Source organism: Elephas maximus, chromosome 4 (assembly GCF_024166365.1).
Source record: "Elephas maximus indicus isolate mEleMax1 chromosome 4, mEleMax1 primary haplotype, whole genome shotgun sequence".
In the NCBI taxonomy this organism is placed as follows: Eukaryota; Metazoa; Chordata; class Mammalia; order Proboscidea; family Elephantidae; genus Elephas; species Elephas maximus.
This window is the reverse complement of record NC_064822.1, coordinates 40,411,476-40,438,371: the sequence shown is the minus strand read 5'-3', so window position 1 is coordinate 40,438,371 and position 26,896 is coordinate 40,411,476. Positions and strand designations below refer to the sequence as shown.

At 39.9% G+C, this 26,896-nt stretch overlaps 2 protein-coding genes across 7 annotated transcripts in view; one reads left to right on the top strand and one right to left on the bottom strand.

Annotated features, from left to right (window-relative positions):
• The window catches only part of PTER (phosphotriesterase related), a 77,623-nt gene extending 64,181 nt beyond the window's left edge, over positions 1-13,442 (top strand). For 5 of the 6 annotated variants that reach the window (XM_049881916.1, XM_049881917.1, XM_049881919.1 and 2 more), the window contains 2 exons: positions 6,389-6,529; positions 12,717-13,442. In XM_049881916.1, coding sequence (XP_049737873.1) covers positions 6,389-6,529; positions 12,717-12,927 — 352 coding nt within the window. In that variant the 3' untranslated portion in view covers positions 12,928-13,442. The remainder of the gene's footprint in view (positions 1-6,388; positions 6,530-12,716) is intronic. The other variant, XM_049881920.1, reaches the window with a different exon arrangement.
• A 2,420-nt stretch (positions 13,443-15,862) lies between these two features.
• Positions 15,863-23,500, bottom strand: C1QL3 (complement C1q like 3). Its single transcript, XM_049881923.1, has 2 exons — positions 22,237-23,500; positions 15,863-16,200 (listed from the first exon to the last, which is right to left on the bottom strand). The coding sequence occupies exons 1-2, from the start codon at positions 22,822-22,824 to the stop codon at positions 16,021-16,023; spliced, it is 768 nt and encodes a 255-aa protein (XP_049737880.1). The 5' UTR covers positions 22,825-23,500; the 3' UTR covers positions 15,863-16,020.
• Between the last annotated feature and the right edge of the window lie 3,396 nt (positions 23,501-26,896).

Below are 26,896 nucleotides of genomic sequence, written 5' to 3'. Positions count from 1 at the left end.
TTCTCTCACTATTCTTTCATAATACTTGGTCTTTATTTCTACTATGGGAAGCTTTTAGTACATTTAGTTGTAATTATTAGTTTATACATCTCTTTCCTCCCTAGACTTTGAGCTCTTTGAGACAGTACCTTAAATTTCTTATTCATACCAGTACAAGGTAGGTGATAGTATATGTTTGGCTGAATGAATTCATGAAGGTACACTTGAATGAATGAAATGAAATAATATATTTGAGAGTCTTTAAAACTGTAAAGCCCAAGACAAATGTTAGGTATTGTTATCATCTCGATCATACCCACAAACCATACCCTCTTCTCCTTATTTCTTTTATCTGGCTAGTCCAGAGACCCTTGTCTAAATTATCACTTCAAACAGACTTCCTTGCTCCCACCCCGAGTACATTTTGACATTAAACTGAACCCCTCAATACTTGGATAAGATCTAGAATATAAAGGGATTTGAAAAACAGAATCAACTGTCTTGCATTTTAGTGCCAGCCTTAAAACGCTAGGTAAGTGATTACTGTACATTCTTAAAGATAGCCAGATCATTTTAGGTACTGTTAGGAGTTCAAGTGTGTCCACCAAAAATACGTATTATAGATCCTAACTCCTATAGCTGTGGTTGTAATCCTATTTGGGAATGGGTTTTCTTTATTATGTTAATAAGTGTAATGTATGTCTTACGTCAATCTCTTTTGAAATATAAAAGAGATTAAACAAGCAAGCTAGCAGAGAAGGGGGAAGATAGGTGTCACACCATATGAAGATCACCAAGGACCCAAAGACAAAAGCCTGCCCCAGAGCCGACAGAGAGAAAGCCTTCCCCTTGAGCTGATGCCCTAAATTTGGACTTCTAGCCTCCTAAACTGTGAGAAAATAAATTTCTGTTTCTTAAAATCACCCACTTGTGGTATTTCTGTTATAGCAGCACTAGATAACTAAGACAGATACCATTTTCTTAGCTGGTGGTAATAGGTTTGTCATAAATTTATGCCTGTTCTTTACAGATAATTTATTAGTTGAAAAGCAAAGGTGTAAATCATGCAAGAGAAGAAATGATATAAAATGAGTGATAAGAAAAAATACTTGATCCAAAAATCTCATCTTCATCCTGGGAAATCCCATAATATTTTACAAATGACATTGCAATCACTTCATCCACCTCGAAGAAGAGATTTTCTTCAGTGTGAAATGCAGTAGCTCTTTGCTTCTCAACAATCACCTCACTGACTAGTTAGGGCAAGAAGTGAAAAATACTTACCTTAAGGGATAGGGAAAATTGAAATAAGAAAGAATATAATTATTCATGGGTATGGAATACGGAATGAGGAAAACTGGCCGAGGTTAACACCTCCACTCTTATGAGAAGAGCTATGAGATCATTAAGGACTGGGAGGGGCGGGACCTCTGTTTAATCCTCATCTGAAATACGTCAAGCAGAGTACATTTTTCCATGGTACCATACTGACATTCAGGGTCAATCCTTTCTCCAAGGGGGGAAAAAAGTCACTTGCATAAATGCAACTTCAGTAGCACCTTGGCAGTCTTGGAAGTCATCCAAATGAAAGCCAATCTAATGCAGTTAAGTCACCTTGTTAGGCATTCATGGCACAGGTGGCTCTCTGTGTCATTGTGATGGGGCTTCTTTCTCCAGAGAATAATTCCTGAGGAGGAGGAATAGAGCTACTATGGTGGGTGGGTGGTAGGTGGATACTCCATCACAGAAGGGACAGTGTGGTCTAAGAACATAGACTCTAAAGACAAAAACAATCTAGGTTGATTCACAGGTCTTCAGCTTGGAAGCGGAGTTACTTAACTTCTTGGATCCTCAGTTTCCTCATCTGTAAAATGGGGTGATCATACCATTCTCATATAGTTTTCATAAGAATTGGATGAAATAGGGCTGTATGAAATATCGGATGACTGTTAGGTGTTTATTTTCTTTCTTCACTTTCCTCTGCCATCCTACCCCTCATTAACATCTGATACCGAATTCTATGTCTTTCAGCTTTCCTTTGAAAATGATCTCTGATCAATGGCACTATTTTCTTCCTTTGGATTTTGCACTGTGTTTCCTCTTTCAACAAGAACAATTTAAGTGAATTCATTTCTTAACTGCCTACATACTAATATATATATTCCTATCTGTATACACATATGTATGTATAGTCTTAGCTTTTTAATGACAGCAAATTTGCCTGCTACCTCTCTTTGTCTGCATTTTCCTAATATCCAGAATATCAGCTTGATTACTGTCATTCTGAAGAAATCTTCTCTATATGTAACTGTGAGATTTTTTAAGACTGTGTTGCAGAGGGATCAATTCCCTTGATGCCACATTCCTCTCTACACGCTGTACCATAGCATAAGAATTCCCAGGGATTATTACACTTATTTACACGTATAGATGAATCTTGTTGTATAGCGTTACGTCTTCTTCTAGAAAGAGATCTCCATATATTGTAGCATTCTTAAAATAGTATTTATAACATAGGTAACATTTATATGTAAATGACATCTGGAGCATTTGGTCCCTGCATTCTCCATTCCTCTTTTAAGTGAGGCTTTTGTAAGATCACTTTCAAAAAAATCATGCAGGGCCTTGTGGACCACTGTAAGGAGTTGGCTTTTATTCTGAGGGAAATAGGGACCTTTGGAGGTATTTGAGCAGAAGAGTGACCTGATTCAAGGTTTGAAGATATTACTTTGGTTTCTGTATCTAAATAGACTATAGTGGAGCAAATGTAGAAGCAGAGAGACCAGTTGGAAAACTATTGCAGCGATACTGCAAAAGAAGATGGTGACTTGAACCAAGAGGGTAGCAGGAGAGGTGGTAACATGTCTAGCTTCTGGTTGTATTTTGAAGGTCAAGCTAAGAGGCTATCCTGAGGGGTCACATGTAGAGTATGAGAGTGAGAAAGAAGTCAAGGATGACTACAAGGTTTTTGGCCTCAGCAATTGGAAAGATGAACTTGCCAACAAGGGAGATAGGGAAGGATGTTGGAGTAGCCAATCTGGGAGAGTAGATGAGGGAGTCGATTATTAGACACCCAAGTGGAGATAGCAAGCAGGCTGTATTAAGGCTGTATTAGCCCAGAGACCTTGTCTGGAGATACGCAAGACTGGAGTTCAGTAGAGAGGCCTGGTATGGTCATACAATATGCCTCAGCTTCCTTGTTTTTTTTGATGGAGACAACATTAGTGCCTATCTCACTGAACTTATGAGAATTAAATCAGTTAACATTTGTAAAGGGCTTAGAGGAATGTCAGGCTCACAATAAGAAAGTAAGTGATGGCCATGACTAATGTAGTCCCTTCCCCTACCTCCTTTGACCATGTCATTTGAATTGTCCAAAATAGCATAATGGCCTAATTCTATCTATTGTATTTAGTTACACACTGACCTAGCAATTAAAGGCCTCCACAAATGAATCCTTTCTTACTTTTATGAGTTTATCACCTTTTTCCCCAGTACTGCCTTTTGTGGCAAATTCCCCATTTTTCAAGTATATTTTGAAGGCACTGTGGAAAAGGAATCTAGTATCAAAATAAAGAGAACCACTATGTACACCTTCGTTCAATGTAATTCTGGAAAATGTTCTTTGAGTAAAAAAATATTTAGCAATAGAAGAAGTTGCATAGGATGATGGTTAGGAGAGTAGAGTCTAGCCTTTAAACTGAATTTATGTTCCAGTGTGTCACCTTCAGTATCTAGTCCCTCAAGTCCCTTTTTCCTAATCTGTAAAATTAAAACCTGATGGTATTAAGGAGAGTATTAAATAAGATAATAAATGTAAAGCACTTTGTACAACGCCACACACATAGTAGATAGATAGCTGCTGTTGAGTCAATTCTGACTCATGACAACTCTGTGCACAACAGAATGAAACATTGCTCAGTCGTAAATCATCCTGGTGAATGCCAGCATGTTTGGGTCCATCATTTTGGTTACTGCACCAATCCGTCTCCCTCGCCTTGGTTGGCCCTCTAATTCACTAAACATAATGTCCTCCTCCAGCGATTGATCCTTCCTGATGAGGTGTCCAAAGCAAGAGAGTCAGACAGTGCTCTGTTGTGATACCTAAAATTTTTGTTGGTTAATTTTTGCAAGTAGATCACCAGGCCTTTCTTCCTACCCTGTCTTAGTCTGGAATCTCTGCTGAAACATGTCCACCATGGGTGACCCAGCTTCTATTTGAAATACCATTGGCATAGCTTCCAGCATCATAGCAACACACGAGCCACTGCAGTACAAAGACCTGACAGATAGGTGGTGGGGACACATAGTAAGTACTTATCATTGTCAACTATTATTATAATGATGATAAACAACTTTCCTTCTTGTTTTTAACTAGAACAAAAATGTAAAGACTTTCTGATGGCTTTACATTGACTATGGACTTTGCACTAAAATGGAAACCCTGGTGGCATAGTGGTTAAGTGCTATGGCTGCTAATGAAAAGGTCAGCAGTTCAAATCCACCAGGTACTGTCTGGAAACTCTATGGGGCAGTTCTACTCTGTCCTATAGGGTTTCTATGAGTTGGAATCAACTCAGTGGCAATGGGTTTGGTTTTTGGTCTGGTTTTACACTAATATATACCTAAATATAGTACTTTAGATTTAGAACCCTTACCAACAAGGCATTAGGGCCAAAGAAGGAAAAAGACACTAGTAGCTGAGATAGAGTCTGATCCAGCTTGTTATTGGCATCCATCCCTTCATTGATTTGCCTCCTCCACCCAGTACCTTGGCCATATTGGGCAATTCACAAACTGAATATAATTGACTCGAAAGGAAAATACTAAATTTATCTCTTCCCCCTTATGTTACCTTAATTGTGTGTATTTTGTTTTTAAGTATATTCTTTAGAGAAAATGGAATGTGTTTACTACAGAAAGACATATTCTTTTAGCCTTGTAATTTTGGAAGCAATTGATGGTCTCCATGGTAGGAAGATGGAAATGGAGTAGTATTAATAGAAGACAGTACAGAAATAATGCACATTTTATAGCATAAAAGAAAGATTTTTTAGCCTCTCTGCCTAAAACAACATTGTGAAGTATAAATTATGCTAAACTGGTAACTGGAATAAAAAGGAGCCAGCCACTCTTCAGATATGATTGCTCAGATTGAAAGTCAATATTGTCAATTCCCAGGAAGCATCCCAGGAAAGCAAAAATCTCTTGCACCCATGACACACAGAGGCTTAATTAGTTCTCTTATGGTTTGGAAGAAAAGCTCTGAAAATACTTCTGAGCTCTTAGAAGCAGATTTGTAGACAGGTAATAGTGCTTTAATCCTTGCATCCTGGAGTTGCCAGAGTATAGAACATCAGAGCTGATAAAAGCCTAATAAGATAATGGTTGACTGATATTGCCAGCTCTTCTCCAGAACAATTTTGGGTTCCAAAGCCACTTCCTTTCTCTAGATCTTCAACTGCCTTTACACAATGTCTAACGGATGTATTTCTCCTTCAAATTTTTTAATATTGGTTTCTGGTAGGATTTGAATCTTTACAATGGTATTTTGGGGTCACCTTAATCCATGCCTTCTTATTTGCTATAGTCTAAAATTCTTGAGATAGTCTATTCTTGCTCTAAACTTTCTATTCCTGTCTGTCTCCTGTACTTATCCTACATTTCTTTCCTTTCCTATTCATTTACATAGCCTTACATTCTAAAATAGTGATATTTTAAATATGATATCTATTGAAATGAAAAGATATCCATAAAATTTACTGTAAAATAATTCATTTAAAAAAAATAAGAACACACAAACTTAAATATCTGTATGAATAGTGTTCCTTAAGGAAAAAGAAAATAGACCTTGGAATGATATTCACATAGGCTTTGGAATTAATTTTAGAAGTACTTTATGAATTTTACAAGAAAATCGACCTTGTTATCTTATGGTAAAACCTTATTATTATTATTATTTTCACTCAGATTAGTATTACTCACCTAATTCCCCAGGCTTGATGCCAAACTTCCTTTGATAGTTTCCAAAGTTCACAGTAGTCCTCGAGAGGATGAAAATGTACACCACTAAGATTTTCAGAAGATTGTGGGATATATCCTGAAGATAATTCTGAAGGAGAATTACAAAATTGTTTTTGAGTAGTGGCAGCATGATTAAAATAAGTCTATAACAGTTTCCTAAGGAAAGTACTTTAGTAGGGGAAACATTCTTTTGGATGGTAAGTTCTTTTATGCCTGGTAACAAATTGAACTCATTGTTTTATTGTCACATCATGAGAACCAACCTAAAAGTTCTAGTATTTGACTTAAACTATGTTCTAGTACAGATCGTACTTAAAACTTCTAATCTGCATATGCGGGAGATAGGCTTTTAATCACATTAATATGTCTGCCTTATTGTCTCTAGGACTATAGTTAATAAGAAGGAACTACTGGAGTTTGCTCAACTTGGCTGTTACTTGGAATATGATCTCTTTGGTACTGAACTCCTTCATTATCAACTCGACCCAGATACTGACATGCCTGATGATAATAAAAGAATTAAGAGGTAAATGTGATGAAAACTCTCATAGCATTCCTTTTACTAGCCCTTTCTGATAGTCATATCTGGGAGAATATTATCAAAGAGTCAGAAAACAGTAAGCAGGCTGAATCAGACTTGCAGAGAAAAATATGCCTATGCTGTTTCAGGGAGAAAATCTCTATATATTATTTCTATGAGAAAATGAGTCATCCTAAGTAGGCAAAAGCTTAGCATAGCCTTATAAGTTCAGTGCAGATGGCAGCTGACAGGAAACACAGATAAAACTTAACCCCTACCATGACAATACGAGAACAAAATAATTTTCCTCTTTTACCCCTAATTAAATAAGCTACTTCTTTCTCATGTTGACCACACTAAAGTCATCACCTACAATGAATATTTGAAATGCTTATCAAAAGTATTCACTAAACTGGTAATTGCAACTTAAATGATAAAAATATAATGCCTATTCTGTAAAACTCAACCTTTCAGAATTATTTAATGTGTGATAAAAATAAACAATTATAGGAGTCCTTCTCTGCAACCAAGTGGAAAACTTCAGGAGTAAGGACAGCTACCTGGTTTGGTCTTGGTTTACATGGTGATATGAAGATAGGGTGTACCAACTTAGGGAATCTTGGAGAAAAAGTAGATTTGGGATTGACAAGGAAGAGTTTAGTTTGGAAATATCCAAGTGTTTCTCTCCAGTGGAGTCCTGAGATATGGGTGTGAAGCTCAGGGCAGAGACTTGAGCTGAGACAAATTTAGACATCATTGGTTTATATGTGATAATTAAAACTACGGGAATGAATAACTCAGAGAAAAGGATGAGGACAGAACCCTGGAGAACACTGACATTTAAGGGATGAGCAGGAAGAGCAACTCAAGAACAAACTCAAGAAGTTTTCAAAGTGATGAGAATAACAGGGAAATGCATTGTTATGAAAGCTGATGGTGAGAAAAACTTAAAGCAGAAGGACTTAAACATCTATTACATGTGGCAGATATCAAATGAAATAAAGACTGAAAATCCTTTGGATTCCACAGTAAGAAGGCCCTCATTCCACAATTAGTAGAAAAGACTTTAGGAATGAGTGGAAGGTGAGGAAGAGGAGAGAATGTGAAGAAGTTCGGTAGTAAAGGCAAGTAGAGACACAAGGCTGATACTAAAAGACAACAAAGAATCAAAGGGAGATTTTGTTAAGACTTGAGCAATGTTCGTGTGACTGAGAACAAGAGCAGAAAGAGAATGAACGAATGAATTCATGGCAGTAGTGACTATTCTACAGAGTTGTTAAATAGTTTATATGAAATAAAATATGCAAAGCTTTTAACTGAGTATGTGGTGCAGAACATGGAAGTATTCAATAGAAGTTAACTAAAAATAAAAAAGTCTGAAGAGATAATAAATACAGAGCAAGGCTCCAGAGGAGAAAAGTAATCTGAGAAGCAAACAGAAGGCCAGAAAAGAAAGAGTGAGCAATGGTGTGAATATAGGTAAATGACTTAATGAAGGGAATAGGAAGCTGAGGACATATGCCCATGTGTTCTCTACTGTCCCCGTGAAGTAGGCATGGTCTTATCCTGAGAAAGGAGGGAGTCAGGGCAGGACCTTGTAGAGGAGGGTGAAGGCTGAGAATGGCTGCTGGGTGAATGAGAGAGATACTGACTGGGGACATGTAATGTGTAAGACCTAATTGAGGCTGGAGATCATGAGTTTGTATTGGCACCCATGCACATGATGTAGTTATTTTTTTTCCCCAAAATCTTTTGTATTTTGGTAGCAGGGCCAGAGAACATTGTGGGCAGAAGTTGAAAATGTAAGTAGATAGATCTAGGGTTAGGGTTCTATCTGAAAGATGTGGTTGATATCCAGAAGATCAAGGGAGTAGTTGAGGTGAGGGTCATGGGGTCAAGCTCGAAAGGGATGAAAGAGTAGGAGAAATGGGCAGATATATAGGAATAAAATAGCAGGGAAGAATAGCGAGAGGCTTTAATGAAGTAGGTAAGTATGTATAGAGGAAATGTAAATGAAAAAGTGGAAGATTGGAGTTTGTGGTCAGTTTGGGGACTTGAATTTTGAGATTTCAGAGGGGGAGTAGAAGCAGAATTGGTTATGAGTATGGGAAACTGGTTGGAATGGGTGTAAACAAAACTGGAGTTGTTAAGCGAACCCAAGAAACTGAGGCTCACATATTGATAGTTGAACATATGCACACTGGGGCTGAGGGGAAGATCTTAACCAGTTACCTCAAATGAAACAACCCTACATTCTTTCTCTGGGCCAGTAGACCTTTAGATCTGTATGCCTCCTGATGTCTGTATATTGACACTCCTCCCTGATGACCTCATTAACAGTAAAATATGCTTCACATTTAATATCCTTAGAGCTAGTTGATAAGTGTTATACTACTACTTAAGTAAGGAAGGCTACACCCAGCTGTACGTGAGCAAACTGCTTTGATCAAGGAAACTAGATCTTTTTTGTTGTTTTTTAGTAGTCAAACCAGTTCTCTGACAGATTTTTTTGCTTGTTTCTTTTTTGATTATTTTATGTTTTTAATTCATTTGCCCGAGAACACCATTCGATACGGCCAGACAGGTTTCCCTAGGTCACTACTATTTTGTACCATGTGGAGAGGTGAATATTCTTTACCTATAAGCCAAACCAGAAAACAAAGCCATTGCCACAAAGTTGAATTCCTTCTCATAGTGACCTTATAGGACAGAGTAGAACTGCCCTATAGAGTTTTCAAGGCTGTAAATTTTCATGGTAGCAGACTTCCACATCTTTCTCTCACAGAGCAGCTGATGGGCTTGAACCACCGACCTTTTGGTTAGCAGGCAAATGCTTAACCCCTGTGCCACCAGGGTGCCTTTGCTTTACCTATAGGCATCTTAATTTAAATTAAGTGGTGTGGTAGGTCTTTCTCATCTTTCATGCTCTCAAACACATGATTTCCTGATGGGTGCCCTCCACACATGGTTTCCAACTCAACTTGCACAAAGGTAGTTTGCACTAGGACCTGCTTCCTAAGCTCCTTCGCGGCAGGGATGTGTGTCTTTTGCAGCCTTACAACTTCTGTGAGTCTCCCAGGTCTTCTGGGACAGAAGATAGGGATCCATAGAGGGGGATCTATGGAGGAGATCTAAGGGCAGGAGATCATAGCTTCTTCAACATTCCTTCTTTGCTCCTTTTGGCTATTAGTTCAAGAATTTAATTTTGGTTATCTTTTATAATGCCAAATGTAAACATTCTGGATATATGGAAAAACAACAAAAATTATATATGTATGTGTGTTTATTTATATCTATGTACATATGTATGTGTATGTATGTGTGCTTTATCTTCCTTAAATTAAAATCATGCATTACATCACTTGACCCAAGTGTGTCGTTATTGTTAGCTGCGGTGGAGTCAGCTTCCAACTTATGGTGACCGCACACAGAACAAAATGAAATGCTGCCCAGTCCTGCACCATCCCCACGATCGGTTGGGGACTGGGCCACTGTAAGCCGTAGGATTTTCATTGGCTGATTTTTGCCTCCACTGACAGGTGGTGCCTGCACATGAGGTGCATTGGCCAGGAATCGAACCCAGATCTCCTGCATAGAAGGCGAGAATTCTACCACTGAACCACCATTGCCTTCTGACCCAAGTGTAACTTGTGTTAATTACCGAATGACCTTTTGGATTCTATGTGCTCCTGTACCCCATTGTCTCCCACCTTTCAGGTAGCTGATTTTCACCATCCATCTGTAGTCCTTTTTTGATCCATACTCATCTAGCTGTGAAGTACAAGAACACAGAAGCGTGCTTCTGCCTACCTCTGGTTTTTAGCACCAGAAATTCTGCGTCTAACACCTGTTTTCAATCTTATGCTCCATTTCTCAAATCTTATTATATCTCTGCCTTTTTCACACTTTGTAGTCTCTCTCTAATATTTGTTTGCAAAACACTAACTCATTTGTATTTCTATAATTACTGAAATTTTTTTTGTCTTCTCATCTGTAGTGGTTCTCCCCTTCTGGCAGCATCTCTGTAACTACTGTTCTTCCACACAATAGTACAGCAGGAGAGAGGAGCTTTTATTTCAAGAGTGACCAGGCTGTATTTCTTGATAGGCTATGGTTATGACTCTACGGCCATAATGTTGTCTTTCTCGTAACAGAACTAGTCTCCAGATTCTTGGCTTAATGAGTTCTGATGGTTCCCATTTTAAAATAAGAGTATCTTATCCATTATATTCTTTTCTTGCCTCTTCACAATTCAATAATTTTGTGTTTCAGGGTGCCACACGTGGCGTCTTACAGTAATTATGTGTTTATGCATATAATATGCCTTTGTAGTAACAAGATATCATTTTTCTCAGACAAGGAAAAGAAACAAAAACCTTAGGACATTCTCATGACTATAATGGAAAAAGTGTAGTCTCAGAATCTCCTGTTCTGTGGTACTTCTTTTCAGTTGTGGATCAAGAGTTGTTACACTAAGTTTCAGCATTGTGGATGTGTTCTTGCCAAGTCTTTCTCTTTTTTTTTTTTTTCATAATCATGTAACTCTCTTAATTTCCTTAAATAGAGTTTGTTCCAAAAGTAACTGAAGATCAGGACTTTAGAATGTTACATAAATTTCAATGAGGCAAATACCCTTGGTGGCACAAATGGTATTTTTATGACACACACGAGGAGCTAATGGCATGAACGCAGACTTCTAGACAAAGCACTAGGTTGGTTCTTCTTTAGCACTTGCATTCCCTTGACCTGAAAATACAGTGTCTGTTCAGTCAATTCAGACTCATGGAACTGTGCTCCATACGGTTTTCAATAGCTGATTTTTTTGGAAGTAGATCCCCAGCCTTCTTGTGAAGCACCTCTGGGTGGACTCGAACCACCAACCTTTTGGTTAGCAGCGAGCACGTTAACTGTTTGCACCAACTAGGGACTTCTTTTGCTTAACATAAAACCAAACCAAACCTATTGTCATCAAGTCGATTCTGACTCATAGCGACCCTATAGGACAGAGTAGAACCGCCCCATAAGGTTTCCAAGGAGCGGGTAATGGATTGAGCTACCGACCTTTTGGTTAGCAGCCAAGCTTTTAACCATTGTGCAGCTGGGGCTTGTTATTAAATATTACTCATGGGCTAGAATGCTAAGAAAGGCTATAGAAACAAAAAGGATACCTTTCAAGTAGTTACCCCCTGGAAGAGGTTGCTGTCCATTTATTTTTCATGGTGGGAATCTAACAACTGACAGGACTAGAAAGAAAATCCGTAGAAGAGTCTCTGTCTCTAAGTTGCATCTCCTGCCATCAGAGATCCATGGAAGTCAAGACAGATACTGTCCAGACTCCAGACACACACAGATGGTGGCTGTCAGGAGGTGACTCACACTAAAGATCACAGCAGTTAACAAAGCAAAGAAGATTAAATTTTAGACAATAGTGGGGAAGCTGTTCTTTGGTCAGTTGACTATACATGCAAAGGAACTGCTCATTATTTTAGCTATCGTTGAAATGGAAGGAACGTAGCCTAAATTTTTACAGGTCAATTTAGCACAATAATTGAACACTCACACCGAGACAGAATTCCCAAAAATTTCAAAGGGAAAAGTGCTCAAAATAGAGGTACCTTTGCCTACCTGTTTAACATGACTGTCTAGCTTACCACATACTGTTCACTTTCAAGCCAACTGATTTTTCTTTCAGAATATTTCACTTGGAGAAAGACTTCTTTTAATTGCCTGCTTTGATCCCAAATAGTCATTGATTTTATTTGCTAGATAAAAGAGGAGAGAGGGAGAGAAAATGAGATCTGAAAAATGGGCATACTAAAAGAGGCATTTTAGAGAGGAGATCAGAATACAAATTCAGAACAATGTTATTTAGTGAAATGCTAAAGTGGTCATTCATTCAAAGTGGCATATCCTATTAAAGGCTATATTTGGTTCAGAATTGCCGGGCAATGTCATAAATATCACAGGCTGGAAATTTCTGTGTGTGTGGAATAAGGGTCATGTTCCTGCTAGGATGCAGCAATATCTTTATCATCACCACACAATATTTATTAAGGGTCTCCCAGTACATGTGCCACAATAGAAGGCGGTATCTTTATGACAAGCACAATAGTTTATGAGTAAAAAGTTTAAAGCACCCTGAAAATTTTAAATGTGAGACAAATGTCAAACAATGAGTTAACATTTTTCACAGGGTGCGTCTCCTGGTGAATGAGGGCTACGAAGATCGAATTCTGATGGCACATGACATACATACGAAGCATCGGCTGATGAAATATGGAGGTCACGGCTATTCTCATATACTCACCAACATCCTTCCGAAAATGTTACTTAGAGGTATAACTGAGAATACACTTGATAAGATACTAATAGAGAACCCTAAGCAATGGCTAATGTTCAAATAGGATGATTGTTTATGAATGTACACCTTCAGTCTAAAACTTGCAGAGAATATTCAGTAGGATTTGAAACCAACTGTGAGCTATTCCTCAGAGTTACATAGGACTAATGACTATTTCCTGTCTATGAGAATTTGGAGAATTCTGCCTTCTCCAAAACTATTGCACGCCTTTGCACAATAGAGAAGTATCTACTTCCAATCAGTGATTTAAAGTAGGGGTAAGCGGAGGTTTTTCTTCTTTTCTCTCTAATCTATCAGCTGTACTACTTGAGAAAATGTAAAGTGTTTCTAGTTAAATTACTCCCTTCTGGAGCAATCTATTGTTTCTTGTAATATTGATGATCCTGGTAATTACCCTGCTGCTCTTTAATTAATGCTTAATGAATGAGATGGCACTTTAAAATAGCTTTGGCAGAAAGGGAAGTTAAATTTTGAGGCGTTTTTTTTTCCCAAAGGATACTATAATACAATGACCAATTCACAATGATAAAAATATCTTGAAAGGTTAATTACATGTTGTCTGTCTATATATTTTAATAAACCATTTTTTAATGCTTTTGGCTTTCTGGTATGCATTTTGTGGTAAATTTTGTCTCATTTTGCAAAATCTGTATAACAGGCATGAACACATAAAGCACTGAATTAGAGAAATTCAATCATAAAGTCAAAATATATTACATAATATAGTTTAATGAATCCGTACATTTATAATAACAAAGGCCACAATTTAATTGGTAAGATATAATGCAAAAAAGAAACGTCTGCCTTACAGTCCCTTTATTTTCTTTACCTTTTGTTTTTCCTTGGGCCTGAACAGAGAAAATAATGCTTATTTATCTGAAGAAAAGGTCATGTCTATTAGAAAGGACAGTCTGATTCTAGAGCCTACTCTTTAAAATGTACCCATCCCTGATTCTTTGTGTAAAATTATTCTTTTAACTCTTAGGTAAAACTTTTAGTTGATATGCACTGCTACTTATAATCTTTTGCTGGAATCCTCTTTATGCTATTTGGTACCTAAAAAAAAATCTCCAAAACCTTGCTGCGAATTCCTCTTTCAAAATGCATATTGTTAAATAAAAAATAAAATCCATTATAATTCAAGTTATCTTATTTAGAAAGGCCAAATAGAATCAGTCATTATTCTTGTTGAATAGGCTAAGTGTTTTTAGTCATCTAAATCATGACACTTACTCAGTCCCAGGCATTTAAACAAAGCAAACAGCACCTTCAGATGAGAACACCATGCTTAACTTTTGGAAAGTTGAGGTTTCCTAAATAAAAGATATTTATGCTGATGGAAAATGATCAAGAACAGAAATGTATTAGAACAGAAAGTACCAAGGAGGAACAAGCCAGCAGAACAAACTAATTCCTTTAAATGAAAAAATGCAAATGTCCTTCACCAGTGAAACAAGCAGATTTTTAAATCTCTGTTTTTGAAATCTACTTGTCAAGAGCCTTCAAAGGCAACTGAAAGAGGAACAGATTTTTCATTGTAATCATGGAAGTTGCCTGATAGTTAGGATATATCAACATGCATTTTTAATCTTTCCCTTAGATTAAAGAGATGACTTTTGGCAGTATATTTGAACCAGAGAGAAAGGATTTGCGCTATTCTCAAAATCTACTTTACTGTCAGCTTCAATCCACCTCAGATAAAAATTTAAAAATGATAATTCAAATGCATATCATTCATAAACATTGTAATGGAAAGCCACCTTGTTTCTGCAGTCCTCATTTGAACAGTCTGCCTGGACTGCAGTTAAAGTATTGATTGGTATATGATAATAAAGGAACCATAGGGCTTAATTGACGCACATATGACATACAGGGCATTTTAACCTAATAAAATTTATGGTTTTCTGGATAATCAAAGAAAAGTCATTTATTTTGCTACTCCATATACTTTTGTCATTGAAAATAAGTCAAATTAGGAATATATATATGTGTGTGTGTGTATCTTTAAATTAAATTTTGAGGCTATACAACCACAGTTCCTTATGGACTAAAGCCATATATGTATTATATTTCATCTAACATATATATATGTAGCAGGTATTTGTATAAAATATATACACTTTGTTGTCATGTTAGTTATACGTGAAACTGTTAATTTTGAAATAACCTCAGGCTACAGACTTGTAGGAACTGTTTGAAGGCCTTACTTAGTGTCCCCTTGGTGTTGCATGCGGTAGCTCAAATTAAACCTTTGTGCATTGGGTTATGAATAATCTTTTGTTCTAAAGAAGGCAAAAGCCTCAGTCTGATTTAATACCAAAGAAGAAATTTTTCTGACTTTCCCAGTAAATCTAAATGTACTGTATTGACAAAATGGAGACGCAGGGGATTTTCTAAATACATACGTAATTACACATTTTCACACTTAGAGGGTCATCCTATGATACAATTTCAATCTCTATTTTTAAAGTCTATCCCCAGAAAAGAGAGAAAAAAAAATCCGTAAGAAAAGAAAATGTGAAAATGATCAGAGGTTTGGGAATTCCCTCAAATCCAGAAAATTCCAGGTTAAGGCTTGAAGTTGAATCATTCCCAGGTCTAGCTCTATAAGTTAACAAAAGTACAAGGCAAACCATTTCTTTGGGGACAAGCAGCATTATTTCAATTAGACCTTCTCCTGCAGGGTAAAATCCTTCTTCCCCACACTATGAATGGACTCCAAGTATCATAATAAGCAGGTAAACTCACAAGAACCAAAGCTGACATATGGATAAAAGCAGCAAGATCACAGTACACCAAAGTATCATATATATTGAAGGAATAATTCAGTGTCTTAGATTTTTCTATAAAAATTTGTGATCTATATATAGGACTTCATTCACATGGACACTAACAATAAGGAGTATTTGCTTTGGCGGTAGTGGATCACACATCTGCTTATCTTGCTTCTAATTTTTTTTTTTTTTTTACATAATGTTTGAGTGATACAGATGTGAGTCAGGTAGCATTTGATTTCCCCACATATACACAACTGAGGTGCCCCGCAATTGGCATCCCCTGGGATCCTTGATTCACTGCCGTTAGCCACACGAATCCAGTGTTCACGCTCAGAATCACCAGCTTAGTTTCCACATTATCAGTCAGCATAAATAATAAATCCAGAAAATGTGCTGTATTTGTTGTTGTTGCCGCCATGAGCTTTCCCACCATCTAATTTGATATAGACTTCATCTCCTGGCTCCAAATGAAGGACAACACTGTTACTGGCATAGTCGTAATTCTGATCAGCATCTTGGGCAATTGCACTAGCCCGCACCTATGTGAAACAAACAAGAATTAAAATTCTTCAAAGAAAATTCTCAGGTTTTCTTCTTTTTTTTGCCACTCACACAGCATTATAAGAAGGCTTGCTTCCATAGCACAGAATTTAGCACAGACAAGTCCACACTTTGGCCTTGGAATCTTACGGGGATATTATTGTAACAGTTTCAACAACGTTGTTGGAAAAGAAGAAAGGAAGGAGGATGGGGTGCTTTAGTGACAGCTGTTCCAGCAATCTTTTCTTACTATATATTGGGAAAGAACGCACACCAACCTTTTCTGTCCCTACATCGCTACTTTTTTCTAATTCCCTGAATCCCTATCCCCAATCACTTCTTGAAATAAAAATAATAGTACTTTTTTTTTTTTTTTTTTGCGCTTTAAATTAAGCCAAATAGCAATATTCTAATCAGCTGCTTAGGAGTACAGAAGTTCAAGCCTAACTTCAGTTGTTCTCCACAACTCTTAGAAAATCTTATAGAGATCCACAGTAAACAAAAAACCCAGGCAACACCACTATACGCAGGAAAAAAGGAAGACAGTCCTTTGATTTGGGGCTTTCAAAATCTAATTCAAATAAAACCTTTAGCCAGACTACTTCAGAAGCCTAACTCATTTAATCATCTTTGATTATATCACTCAAGCTTTCAGAGTTTTCTATTTATGCCTTTTTATCATTTAATTATGATGTATGCACTTAAATCAACTGTTTAACTTCCACACATCCAAAAGTTATATGAGGAACTAAATTTCTGTGATTTGAGGGCTGTTAAATTTCTAAAATTTTTTAAATTATCTCTTTGAACGCGCTTTTATATTTAGGTGATTCTAAATATGTGGTTTGCTTTGGGGATAAGGCTGCTTAAACTGTTATCTGCTCGTGTTGAGCTTCTGATCTCATTAGTGTGTGGATAGACATTTGTAAGCAGACAAATTGCCTATCATATCAAGTAATATGGACATTCTGTCACATCCTCAACTCAAATTAGGCTTCGGATTCATTTAGGATGTATTTTGATTCTGCCTTGGAAGATCTTTCAATAGGCAGACTTGAATCTGATTTATTTCAGTAAAACATCTTCCACTTTGTGGCTTGTTTCTGCTCAACTATACTGATATTTCCCTGAGTAACACAGCCAGTGATTAAGTGATTCTGCAAACCTGCAGTCTGTAATAATGCATGACTTGGGGTACCATATGCTGGATTTTGTCATTTGGCAAAATGAGGGAAATGAGACATAAGTCAAGAATTTCCATGCATTTCTTTCAGAATTTAAATGATAGGTTTTCAAATTAAATTTTCATGTGGTATGTTCTCACTTTAACGCTGAAGTGTTAAAAAAAAGGAGAAGGCTCTTGACACTGGTGAACTTGTAAAGTAATTTGAGTAGTATTTTAAAAATTTCTTTCTGGATATCATATACCAAATAGAGAAAGGGCTTAAAGGATTTAATATTGCTTAACACTGTGCTAACTCTCACTAATACGTTGTATAATGAAAGCAATATACCATGTAATTATGGTCAGAAGCACTGACTCAAATGTACACACCAATTTAGTGAGGTGATCTGTTTTGACCATTAAGTAATAATATAACTGAACTTCATAATATTTCCTAGGAATGAATCATCAGTTTGTAGGAGTTGAGTGCTTTGAGTCATTAATTTCATGTAGTCCTTAATTCCCAGGGAAAAAATCTACAAGGAGTATATTGCTATTATGACCTGATTTTTTTTTTTTAATGTGTGGCTTTTTAATAGATGAGAGAAATTAAAATACAAAATAGTAATTAGCCATGCTATTAATATATGAATTAATAACCAATCTACTATATATTTATCAGCCATTATTAATAACCAGGCTCGCATTCTATTCAGTGTTTTGGGTGTTTAAGATTATGTTCTATGGGGACTCTGCTTTGACATTGTTTTCTATATGAAGACATTTAGGAAGCAGGACTCATTAAAATCACTTGTTTTAGAGACAATAATCCTAAATATATACATATATAATGTAGTTTTTATTCTGCAGGGTGTAACCACAAAACCATGTAAATGTAACCACAAAAACCTGCAAATGCATTAGTGTGATCCCTCAGACAGGCAAGTTACCCTTATGGTTTTCACTTCCTTTGTTGGATAAAGCCAATGTGATCGCTTTTTAATGAAAATAATTCTCTAAGTTGTTAACCTGCAGTCTCCCATAAGACAGCCTCCCAATCAAACGACCGCCACACTCCAGTGTCTTTACGTGATTTTAGGGTGCCTGTTCACCTGATCATACTGTAAGGTATAATGGGACTTCACATTTCAAGCCCTGGCATCCAGCTCAGTGACTCCAACAATTCTTCCTTTAAGCCATCAAACTCTTGAGGAAGGTAATGCATGCACCCTGGAAGTCATTTTCAGCATTTTCTCTGGGAATATGATGTATCCTTTCCTCAGCCCATTATCTCCAGTTCTCCCTACATGTGGTCTAACATCTTTTCATAACACAAATTAACTCTTCAGGTTCTGCTTTATTTTTAGTCCACGTTGCACTGCCCTTAAAAAGATAATTTGACATTTCATTAATCTCTCTAATAAATGAATCTCAACCCACAGACTATTCATTCTTTCCAATATATTTCATGTTCACTGATGCCATGGTTAATAATTTCTGAGAGTAAAAACTGGTCTTCAATTATTTTATAGTTAAAAATACTAAGCCAGTTTTATTTTTTATTATAGTGGTATTAGAGTGATTACATTCAAATAGCAATAGTTTTATTTAGGTTTTCTGCTAAAACTGTACAAACCTACGAAAAACATTTCTATGTAAAGCTAGCTGAGTCTGGCCTTTACCTTTAATATGCACTGTCATGGGCTCCCAGCAAATAGTGAGATTAAATTTAAGTTGACGGCTTCATGGGGAACATGAGAACTGTGGTTCTTCTACTGGTGTGTTTGTGAGAATGTAATAGATTATGCAGCTTTAGCATTATCTTCTTAGTGAGGATTTATCATTAGAGGCAATATTTATGGCAACATTTGCTAATTTAATTAATTGCTGCTGATGTTCTCATAATTTCATTTTCACTGTACTTCTGCGGAATCATAAACAAAAGGTTAAGTGGCATATCAGGTTAATTTAGTGGCCTTTGATGTTTCCATCTGTGATCCTGCATTCAACACAAAGCATAAATACAATGGCTTTCATGTGGGTACGGTTCAGAGGCATTCCTCTATCCTAGAGTGAACTGCATGCATTTTTAGTTTAATTTTTGTGCTTCTGGAAATCCACTTAATCCATAGAACATTACACTGACATGGATCTCTAGTTTCTGTTTTATGAAAACAAATTCAGTCAGCTCAGAGGGGGAAACTGCCATTCAAAGAAGAGATCAGCCAGAATATAACTCAAAATCAAGAATAAAGTATTTATTTAATAATAATACTAATAAAAGGTTTTAGAAGATTTTTCATTTGTAATTGCCTGTAGACCAGACTTTACAAAATAGTTCTTTTTGAGAGACAAAAGTCCGTAACAGTAATATTGTAATAACTTGTCCAGAATAGTCCAGACTGGAGTCAAAGATACATTGTTTAATACTATATATTTATATTTCTGAATTACCTGTTGCACGCCTTTTGCAACATACCTTTTGTAGCAGCTGAATAATGCCAATAGAAAGCATTATACATTATAAGGCCAACTGTTTTACCTTATTATTTTTTCTGACCCTCGTAGAATGTATATGGATGATACAAAGCAGCACTGTACACTGTACACAGTGAAATAATTTTCAAAACAACATGCACACAGAACACCTATATGGAATGGTTTTCTTGGAATCAGTGGGGCATACACAGGCTCAGCAGTGTAGACACCACCATTTAAACTAATTAAAATGAATCGTTCCCTAGTTTTTTACGTAACTGCAATTTCCAGATATTTAAAGATGTGAGCATTTTCATACATCAGCTGATAAAGCTTGAATCTTATTTCATTTTAATTAATACCTCCAAAAACAATCTCTTCAGCCTGATGGTATTTTCCAGACCTAACCTTTGGGTCAGAAGAGAGCCAATTTGCAGATAATGGGGTGCCTCCTTGAAGAGCTGTTCATAAACCATTTTGTTAGAGTGACACTATAGCTCTGTCTTGGAGCAATGAGTCATGTCCTTTTAAACCATTTACCTGTAACTGTCCTATGACTCTATGAATAGTTTTTATTAATCTTAATATTCTTGTTGTGCATAATAACTACAATAAACAACCCTGGCAGTGCCTCCTGGTGGCCATTTTTCCTTTTTTTGTTCTACCCTGTCCTGAGGGTCCCTTAAGCCATTTGCTTCTGAATTCCTTTAGAAGTGAGGGAGTGGGTAGGGAGAGAGAGGAACAAGAGTTTTTGTCCTTTCTCTCTATATACATTTAGGACACTCATCTTTACTTTTGAAAGAATTCTGACACTGAATTAGGTGTTTGGAAGAAATTCTGCTGCATGTTGCTTAATACAAACTTGGGTTGTAGCCAAGAAGGTCTGAATGTTCAAAAGGTGAGTGACCTGAAGCCCTATTAAACAAACAAACAAAGCTCTTGAATGGATTCAGACTCACAGCGACCCTTTAGGGCAGAGTAGAACTGCCCCATAGGGTTTCCAAGGCGATAATCTTTATGGAAGCAGACTGCGGAGGTCTTTCTCCTAAGGAGCCGCTGGTGGGTTTCAAACTGCTGACCTTTCGGTGAGCTACCGAGTACTTAACCACTGCGCCACCAGGGCTTCTTCTGCATCTCTACCCTTGGTAAATCAAAGTTGTTGCTTGCGATGAGGACTCTCGATGGCGACGGCGGGTCTCAGGCCATTCCCTGTGCCACCCAATAAGCAAAGTTAAAGCCGGAACTCGACTCAGGTTGCAAGCTGCAAGGCCTCGCCCGAGTGGCTGCAGACTCAGCGCTTGCAGAAAGGTCCGATTACACTTTTAAGTAGTTACAACTATTGTTTTCCTTCTCTGACAAAGAGACCGGACGCTTTGGCTTTCCAATGACCGCGAATTTCCCAAGCTAACGGTAAAGTGCCGCAGCAGAAAACAGAAGACCCACGGCCCTCTTAGGGGTGCCATCTGGCACAGGAGAGCAAGTCCTCGTGGCCGGGGCTAATCTGAGGCTATTTCACAACCAAGGCCAAAGCTGCTCCCGCATGTGAGGGAGAAAGCTGGGGTTGGAAAGACTTTGACGCAGGCGCGCCCGGGGCTCTCCGGCAGTGAGGTCCTGGGGCTAGGCTTGGGCTACTCGCGGTCCTGGCCACCATCCTGGGTGTCCTCCTACTCGGTTCAGTAGAGTTTGGGCTCTGTGTTTGGGTGCGTGTTTTACTGTGTAAACCCACAGAGTCTCAACTTTTTCTTTTGTTATTAGCACTCCTTCCCTCTCCCCTTTCCTTCTTCTTTGGCTGAAAACTAAACCAGAGTTTAAGTCTTAGCACTGACTAGAAGCGCTTCACCGCCTAGCACGCGTCCAGGGCCCTGCGACGGCTGGCGCCACAGTCCTGCCTCGGGCCTGGGCGCGCCCCAAGTGGAAACGCCCCTTCGGGACCTTTCTTTCTCCCTCGGACCCCGGTCTTTCTCCTTTGGGTTTGTCACCCCGGCGCGCCCATTCTGGGCTTTCCCAGCCCTCACATTCCCGGGAAAGCCAGCATGAAATCCAGCTGCCAGGGGTCGCTTCTCGCTCCGGGACTCCCCTCGTGCACAATAGGTCAGGGGGATAGAGCTCCCGGCTCCGGTGCTTCCCGCTCCTCCAGGATAGCGCTCTGAAGCGCGCGCACCAAGTGCCGGTAGCCGGCTTGGGAACCGCCTTCCTCAGGTCTCTGGGCGCCCTTCCCGGTGGACGACAGCCGCCTGGGTGGAACAGGGTCCTCCCTCGCAGTAGCTCCCGGGAGCCGGACGGCCGCGCCCTTCTCCGCGGGCTCCCCACCCCCATTTCCGGGGTCTCCTCCCTCTCGCTTGCACCTTTGCGCGCTCTCTCCCCGCCCTCCCGGCTGCTTGCCCGCACTCACCTGGTTGTTTTTGCAGAGATCAGCCCACATGCTGGTGCCGTCCCCTCCGCGCATCAGGACGTGGTAGGTGAAGAAGTAGATGCCCGGGATGGAGCAGGTGAACTTGCCTGTAGTGGGGTCGTAGTGGTTACCAAGGTTGGTGACCACGTCGTCGAACTTGAGCACCTCATAGCCTTCGTGCTGCCGCTTGAGGCCAGCGTAGAAGGCGATCTTGGGCACCGTGCTGTAGGTGGCGGCGCTGATGGCCCCGGCCGCGTTCAGGCCGGGCGCCCCGGGCGGGCCTGGCAGGCCTTGGCGTCCCGGCTCGCCCTTCTCCCCCGGAGGCCCCACGGGACCCGGTGGCCCAGGCTCACCGGGGGGCCCACGCGGGCCCGCCTTCCCAGGCCGACCCGCTTCGCCTTTGGGCCCCTGGATGAAGGTGGGCAGGGACTGCATGAGGCCACGGTCGGGCGTGGCGGCTGTGCTGGGCGCCTTGGTGCCCCCGTAGGGGTCGCAGACCATGCGGCAGGTACCCAGCATCTCGTAGTGCGCCGACGTGCCGGCGGAGCTCACCAGCACCGGGATGAGGATGACCAGTAGCAGCACCATCACCACCCCCAGCGCCCCGGCTGCGATCAGGCGCCTCCTGCTGCCCACCAGCCGGCTCAGCGCGGGGCGATCCTCTTGTCTGCTTTTGGACAAAATTTTGAAGGTTGGGCGGGGACCTCCTCAGAGCCGAAAACAACCCCCTGCGAGCCCTAACTCCCCTGGGCGGTAGCGCACCGGCCGCTCCTCTTCTGCTCCTGCTCCCCCCGCTGAGGCTGCGGCTGGAGAGGGAGCTCGGGTGCGAAGTGACTTGAGCTGAAGTCCCGAGCTGGGGGGGTGAGGGCTGGGGGAGGGGTGCGCAGGGCGCCCTCTCGCCTCCTGCGAACCCTTTCGCACCTGTGGCTGCCGCAGCAGCCGGCGCGGCCACCCGGAGGGCAGAGTCAGCCGCGGCCTCTAGCGCTCGCCGGGACCGCTCACACTTTTATGCCGCCGCTGCCAGAGATCGACTTTTCCGTTTTTGCAGACTTCGCCAGTTCGCACTAACTTTCCGTCTGAAGTTGCCTTTTTCTGCCTCCTTCTCCACCTATTTCGCTCGCTCTGTTCGCCCTTTCTTTTTTTTTTTTCCTCCCTTTTGCAACCACCACAACTCTAATAGAGGCGCACCCCAAAGAGCCGCGCTGGCCGCGCAAGCTCGGGCGAGCCGCCCTCGGGGTGCGCGGAGCGGCTGCGGCGGCGGACGCAGTGGGCTCGGCGAGGCTGGAGCCGAGGAGCAAGCGAGCAGCGGCGAGCGCCTCACGGCCAGGAACGGAGCGAGAGAGAGACTGAACGCAGGATTCTGCCTGGGTACCACCTGCCAGGAGAAGAGGAGGCTGACAAACGCGCGCCGGAGCAATTTATAGGCACCCAAGGCACAGAGGAAGGGGAGCCGCTTTGGCATCTCATTGCAGCATCTGCTCTGCTCATCCCACTCAGAGAGAGTTTGGCATTACTCTGACAATGTGGGGATTTTTTTTTTTTTTCCTTTCGGCCTCTCTTTTTTTTCCCTCTCCGCACATGGATGAACAGTGAGATCCTGAATACTCCCTTGCTAAACCCAGGCGATGGCAGCGCTCTCACTGGTCATACCCAGGGGGAGGGAGGAAGGAACAGATGTGCAACAGCCTTCAGAACTCAAAGGTCACACCTAAGTCCCCTATTTTCCGACTGCCAGCAGCCCCAGCCAGAGGCGGAGGTGAAGGTAGAAAGGAGGTGGCTTGGTTGACAGTATATCCCTATTGACTCACTCACAATCGGTGCTTCAGGTGTTTTCCAAAATGCCACTTTTAACATAAGGAGGACCCTTTAGAATTATCCAGGTGGTAGACGTGATTTTTTTTTAACCTTTACTTTTTTCCTTGCCATTCTTCTAAAATGAAATGAGGATGTTACCCTGCGAACACTCAGCTGTGTTGAAAAGCCAAAGGACATTATTTCTCAGTGATTTTAAATGAACATGTCCACCGCATAAAGGAGGGAGGGGCGATTCTTTTTATAAATTCTGCACAATGGCATATATTTATGCATACTTGAGTGTATACATATATACTGTGCTTACAATTGCTTATAATGGTGGCGATCTTTCAGGAGATACTGCCACTGGACCTGAAGTGCATTTATTTAAAAAAGCCACATGCGTAAGAAGTAATCACTTGTCAAAATGCCTTGAAATGTCTTAAGATAAAGCAAACAGTGTCTCAAAAGTTTGGGGCTTGGTCTTTTCCTCAGATATAGGAAGAGTTCTATAATCTCCGTAGCAAATTTCCTGAGTGGATGTTGGTGGGGGGTGGGAGGGATTGGAAAAAACTATGAGAGAGAAGAGCCCCCACTCACAGGGAGAGAACCAGAGAAGGAACGGCCTGGATTTGTAATATTAATGGAAAGTCTCCAAAGTAGATATTAGGCAAGTTATCCCACCAACAAATACGTAAGAAACGCAAGAATGGCTTGAAATAAATTAGTAGAATTGATTCAGAAATCATACTTCTGCATCAGGAGCTATGCATGTCAGTCATACGCGGGTGACATTTGCTTGTCAGTACAGGGATGATGGCTGGGAAGACGTGACTTATTACATCAGGGCGAGAATCTGAAATGAGAAGCAGGAACAAATAAGACTACAACAGGCAAACAATAACATCCCTGGTGGCAATCAGCAGCCTGTGATCTTGTCTATGGGCTCCACAGCTCTGTTCCGTCTACCTTTGCCCTCTCCTCCACCCCCACCCTACTAGTTTGGTTCTCTCTTTCCCTTTTTCTCTATTTGGAAACAAAATAAGGTCAAACGAGCAGACAGAAGGAAACGAGGATTCATTGGTTCTTTTAAGAGAAATGTCAGCAGCTCCTTCAGCTCTTTCCTGGGAGAATTAGCACCAAGGAGTTGGCCCAGGTCTCCACCTTATCTCTCCTATGGGCTGCTGATAAAACCACTGCTCCTGGTACTGGAACCTTTTCTTTCCCCCTTTCAAACCTTTAACATTTCTTATAGGGTGGTGGTTTTATAAATACCTGTCTGTATCTTGTGCTTAATTGTACATATATTTTAGTAATATTTTTGTTAATATGAGCTATCTTATTTTCATATTTTTAGGCAGAAAATACATAGTAAGTTCTCTACTGGCAATAATATCTATTTTTTCCAAACACCTTCTGGGGTGCTTTTCAAAAGTCTTCTTTCATGGGGGATAAAATGATAAGATGTGGTGTAGCCATGAAAGCTAATGCATTAGTGAAATGAACCCCTTTTCTGATGTGCCAAGTTATCAAAATCCATAAGGCCTCTTTATTGCTAAAGTCAGCTTGGTAGAAGGTAAAAGGAAAGTGTTGTTTTGTTTTTTACTGAAGCATTTTTTTTTACTGCTGTAAATATATAGGTAACAAAGTATTTGCCATTTCAACAATCTTCCCATGTACAGTTCAGTGACATGAATTACGTTCATCATGTTGTCCAACCATCACCATCAACTGTTCCTGAATGCTTTCATAACCCATAACAGAAGGTCACTGTCCCCTTGGCTTTGTGTCTTTCTTTACCTCTCTCTCTCGCTCACCCCTGGTAACTACTAATCAACTTTGGTCTCTATACACTTTTCTATTCTAGGTATTTTACATAAGTGGGATCATACAATATATGCCCTTTGGTGACTGACTTCTTTTACTCAGCATAATGTTTTCAAGGTTCATCCACGTTGTAACATGTAACAGGACTTCATTTCCTAAAAGGAGAGTTTTGAAAAGGTAGAGTTGTATACTTAAATTCTCACAAAAACTTCAAGATACATGGAGTTTTCCCACTGAAGAATTTTCATCTTGTGGAAAACCTATCTAGGATACCATGAAATATTAGAATTGGAATGGACCCTAGAAATCTAACCTCTACTCTGCTCACTGTGCACATAAGGGGACTGAGAAGGAATAGAATAAACTAGAATCAGGGCCATCTAATGAGCGTGCTAGTACACTTTCCGGTCAACCACAATATGGACCTGTGGTACTACTCCTAGTAACTGAGACTTTCCTCCTTCCACTTGCCCTGTTGCCAAAGCAATGTTTCATTTTGCAAATGAGTGCCCTAACATCTTAAAGCTGAGAGGCTCAATAATCATCATTAACGATGAAGGCATCATCTCCCCAGCCACGTGGTTGACCCTAGACTTTCTGTCACATGCACAAACTCGAACAGGGATATTTGGATTTTTTTTTTTTTTTCATGAAGCAGCTTAAATTTTTGGTCTCTTTCTTCCCCTCTAGACATGTTCCTACCATGTACTTTAGGGGAAAATTATTTGTGTCCCCCCAAGAGTTTCAGCCACCAATGGTTGGGTGGTAGACGCACTTATGGCTGGTTACTGCCAGTTTCCACTGTGTGAATTTCTCAGAAAGTTCTCTGGAAAGTTACTCACACTTCAGCTCTTTTTCTGACAGTTTGAATAAACCATCTGATATGGCATATTACTCATCATCTTTATATGTATATAATAATAGAAAATGTGTCAATTAAAAAAAATACTTAATTTTCTTCAGTCCCCATCAGAGAACCAAGTTTTCTCTCATATTTGATATTAAACTTGGAAATAGGCCCTGGAATCTAATTTTCATA

Bases quoted from the DNA above. Each gene is read 5' to 3' on its own strand.
- C1QL3 (XM_049881923.1), bottom strand. From the start codon at position 22,824: ATGGTGCTGCTACTGGTCATCCTCATCCCGGTGCTGGTGAGCTCCGCC. The intron at 16,201-22,236 runs GTGAGTGCGGGC...TGTTTCACATAG, and splicing joins ATCTCTGCAAAAACAACCAG to GTGCGGGCTAGTGCAATTGC.